This window comes from Chiloscyllium plagiosum, chromosome 23 (assembly GCF_004010195.1).
Source record: "Chiloscyllium plagiosum isolate BGI_BamShark_2017 chromosome 23, ASM401019v2, whole genome shotgun sequence".
Taxonomy (NCBI): domain Eukaryota; kingdom Metazoa; phylum Chordata; class Chondrichthyes; order Orectolobiformes; family Hemiscylliidae; genus Chiloscyllium; species Chiloscyllium plagiosum.
In genome coordinates, this window is record NC_057732.1 from 7,303,249 (window position 1) to 7,307,413 (window position 4,165).

Below are 4,165 nucleotides of genomic sequence, written 5' to 3' on the forward strand. Positions count from 1 at the left end.
GGATTTCACCAGTTTCTTCATTTCCCCTCCCCCCACCTTATTCCAGTCTCAACCCTCCAACTCAGCACCACCCTCTTGACCTGTCCATCGTCTTTTCCATCTATCCGGTCTACCCTCCTCTCCGACCTATCACCAACATCGATTCTCCTGCTTCTCGGATGCTGCCTGACCTGCTGTGCCTTTCCAGCACCACACTCTCGACTCTGAATTGAAATTTAGCCAATGCTACCCCAGGCTACAAACTTGTGGCCAATTTCTTACCAGTTGATGATGGCTTGAAGGTGAACAGTAGAGGGTGGAAAGAGAATGACAGTCGAAGTACCCCAGGCTGGTGCCAGGGATAAACCTAGGCAGTTTGTAGAGGGTGGAAAGAGGAGACAGTAGAGGGTGCTCTTCTGGTAATAGGTATGAGGTTGGGGTTAGAATGAAGAGAACATTTGGGCTACATCTTTCTGGCGAGTGTTTGTTGTCTAAAATTAGAAAGTTAAAGATCACACAACACCAGGTTATAGTCCAACAGGTTTAATTGTTGTGTGATCTTTAACATTGTACACCCCAGTCCAAAACAGGCACCTCCAAATCATAAGAGTATAGAGAGCACCTCATTCTGCAGTCAAAGCATCAGGAACAAAAAGAAAACAGAAATTGCTGGAAAAACTCAGCAGGTCTGGCAGCACCTGTGCAGAGAGAAATCAAAGTTAACGTTTCGGGCCGAGTGACCCTTCCGCAGCACGGGGATGATAAAAGAGGCATTGATGTTTAAAAGAAAACTTAAGGCGAATACCCACTGCTAAAAAAAAAACTCCCTGTCATGATAGTGACTGGAGAGGGAATAACCCTTCCATACATGTAGATTTTTTTTTTCTGTTTTTTCTAAATGAAAAGCCTCGAAGCGGATGATGAATGGGCACGGTGGCGGTTTTGATCAAGATGTGAGTTGGGGAGGGAGGGGAGGGGGGATGAGAAAGGCGAAAAATAGCCTGAGTAGAAACCCTCCCACTGCCAGCAGACGGGGCAAGAGGCGAATACTCTCTGGCTGTGGCTCCCACACAAGGAAGGCTTTGTGCATTGGAGCGACAACATTGCATCTCTCCCCCCTCTCTCTCTCTCTCCTTCCCTCATGGATGCAGCAGCCGCTGTCTGTGATAACCTGCCTTTCTGATTTATCTCTTTTCTCATTATTTCGTATTCCAGGCGCCCTTCCTGCTTTGTTGCCGATGCACTGAGATTAAAACACACAGAGAGAGAGAGAGAGAGGAAGGGAGGCAGGGAGAGCAGAGATTCGGATTGTTTTTGAATCCTTTTAGAAAGAGGGGCTTTTTTTTTTGTTAGTGGTTACAGTGATGGGGATGGGAGCTCTCCGTTCGCACATCCCCCGCAGACGCTGCATTGGCGTGATCTGCATCCCAGCTGGAAGGACACTCAGCCGGGGGACTATGTGAGGCTGGCCCGTTCCCTCAGCCCCTGCCTCCGGCCGCTGTTGGAGCATGCTGTGGAGGGGGCTATGCCCCCGCTCCCGGCTCTCTCTCGGGCTCGCCCTCTGTGTCTCGCTGCTGTGCTGGCTTTATGTCTACCCGGTCTACAGGATCCCCGACGAGAAGGAGATAGTCGAGGAGATCCTGCAGCAGGCGCGCTGGAAGAGGAACCAGACAGCCATCGCCGCATTCAGGTACAGCAAGGACAGGGGAGGGGGAGACTGGCTTACACCGACATACATAGCGGTACAGCAAGGTACCGGGGGCGGGGGAGGCTACAGGGCACCGAGGGATCATTACAGCAACTGACTCAGGCTACAGCACCTCAAATACACACACATTAGTATATCTCACATACGCATTCAAACATATCTCACACATCTTACACACAAACATATCTCACACGCAGAAATATCACATATAGAAATATAACACACAAATATCTCACGCAGAAATATCACACACATAGAAATACCACACAGAAATATCTCGGGCACAAAATTATCTCAGAAATATCAGATACAGAAATATAAGACACAAATATCTCGCACAGAAGTATCACACACACAGCAATATCACACACACAGAAATATCCCGCACAAAAGTATCACACACAGAAATATCTCAGCCACAAAAATATCTCACACACAAATATCACACACAGAAATGTCACACGCAAAGAAATATCGCACACAGAAATATACACAGAGAAATATCTCAGACACAAAAATATCTCAGACAGAAATATATCAGTCACACAAATAACACGCACAAATATCACACGCACAATTGTATAACACATAAATATGTAGCACGCACAATATATAGATATGTACTGCATGTTATAAAGCATTGGAGCTTGGATAGGAAAATGCCTAAATTAATATATAACATAATATTTATAGCAGACATTCGTATATGAAACATACATTTAACACATACCTTTATGTATTATATAGTATATGCATAACACTAATGCATATGACATAAAGACAATGCACCTGCATACAGCACATGTTCATATATTCATGCTACTTGAAGTGCATATATAAATTACATTATATATCTCATGACATGTTATGCACGCATACAAAAATATAAAACACACCGTGCATGCAATATATATGTTGTATATAAAATGTCAATCAAATATGTATAATATATTAATTAAATATGTATCCATGCAGAAGGACACATATTTAGGTCCTTCTGCACCACCAGGAGTCTGAGATCATTAACACAGCAATCCGTTCCCAATAAAAAGTCCCTTCTGTCCATACATTCTCCATTTGTAATCTCGATCATTTTTTGACTCACTGACAGTCAAGCTGTCTGACAGCCAAAGCCTGCTATCACTCCCAGTGTCTCTAAGATAGTTTTAATCTTCCTGTGAGTCCACAGTGGCGAGACTTCAGGACTGGTGAGGTGAATTGATTTTACTTTGGTGCTGTGACTCCGCCTGCACACACACACACACCCACCCCCTTGGAGCGTTTAATCATTCACCCATTCCTATTGTTTCAAACTATGTGAGGAGCCGCAGGAAATGGGGGAGATACTAAACGAGTATTTAGCATCAGTGTTTACTGTGGAGAAGGACATGGAAGATACCTGTCAGGCAGGAAGGAAAGGGTCGTGCGAGGGAGCCGTGGTTTAATAAGGAATTGGAATCCCTTGTTAAATGGAAGAGGGCGGCCTATCTCAAGATGAGACTATGTTCTATGTTCTATATAGAATATGAGGAAATAAATGGTGACATCTTGAAAAATGTCCATATTACAGAAGAGGACATGCTGGATGTCTTGAAACACATAAAAGTGGATAAATTTCCAGGACCTGATTGGGTATACCCTAGAACTCTGTGGGAAGCTAGGGAAGTGATTGCTGGGCCTCTTGCTGAGATATTTGTATCATCGATAGCCACAGGTGAAGTGCAGAAGACTGGAGGTTGGCAAACGTGGTGCCACTGTATAGAAGGGTGGTAAGGAAAAGCCAGGGAACTATAGACCAATGAGCCTAATGTCGGTGGTGGGCAAGTTGTTGGAGGGAATCCTGAGGGACGGGATGTACATGTATTTGGAAAGGCAAGGACTGATTAGGGATAGTCAACATGGCTTTGTGCGTGGGAAATCATGTCTCACAAACTTGATTGAGTTTTTTGAAGAAGTAACATCGAGGATTGATGAGGGCAGGGTATGATCTATATGGACTTCAGTAAGGCGTTTGACAAGGTTCCCCATGGGAGACTGGTTAGCAAGGTTAGATCTCATGGAATACAGGGAGAACTAGCCATTCGAATTCAGAACTGGCTTAAAAGTAGAAGACAGAGGGTGGTGGTGGAGGGTTGTTTTTCAGACTGGAAGCCTGTGACCAGTGGAGTGCCACAAGAATTGGTACTGGGCCCTCTACTTTTTGTCATTTATATAAATGATTTGGATGTGAGCACAATAGGTATAGTTAGTAAGTTTGCAGATGACGCCAAAATTGGAGGTGTAGTGGACAACGAAGAAGGTTACCTCAGATTACAACAGGATCTGGACCTGATGGGCCAATGGGCTGAGAAGTGGCAGATTGAGTTTAATTTAGATAAATGTGAGGTGCTGCATTTTGGGAAAGTAAATCTTAGCAGGACTTATACACTTAATGGTAAGGTCCTAGGGAGTGTTGCTGAACAAAGAGACCTTGGAGTG

At 44.5% G+C, this 4,165-nt stretch overlaps 1 protein-coding gene across 1 annotated transcript in view; it reads left to right on the forward strand.

Moving 5' to 3' along the window:
* Window positions 1-742: 742 nt before the first annotated feature.
* st8sia1 (ST8 alpha-N-acetyl-neuraminide alpha-2,8-sialyltransferase 1) overlaps window positions 743-4,165 on the forward strand; it is an 87,878-nt gene continuing 84,455 nt past the window's right edge. The window contains exon 1 of the mRNA XM_043713425.1: window positions 743-1,669. Coding sequence (XP_043569360.1) covers window positions 1,488-1,669 — 182 coding nt within the window. The 5' untranslated portion in view covers window positions 743-1,487. The remainder of the gene's footprint in view (window positions 1,670-4,165) is intronic.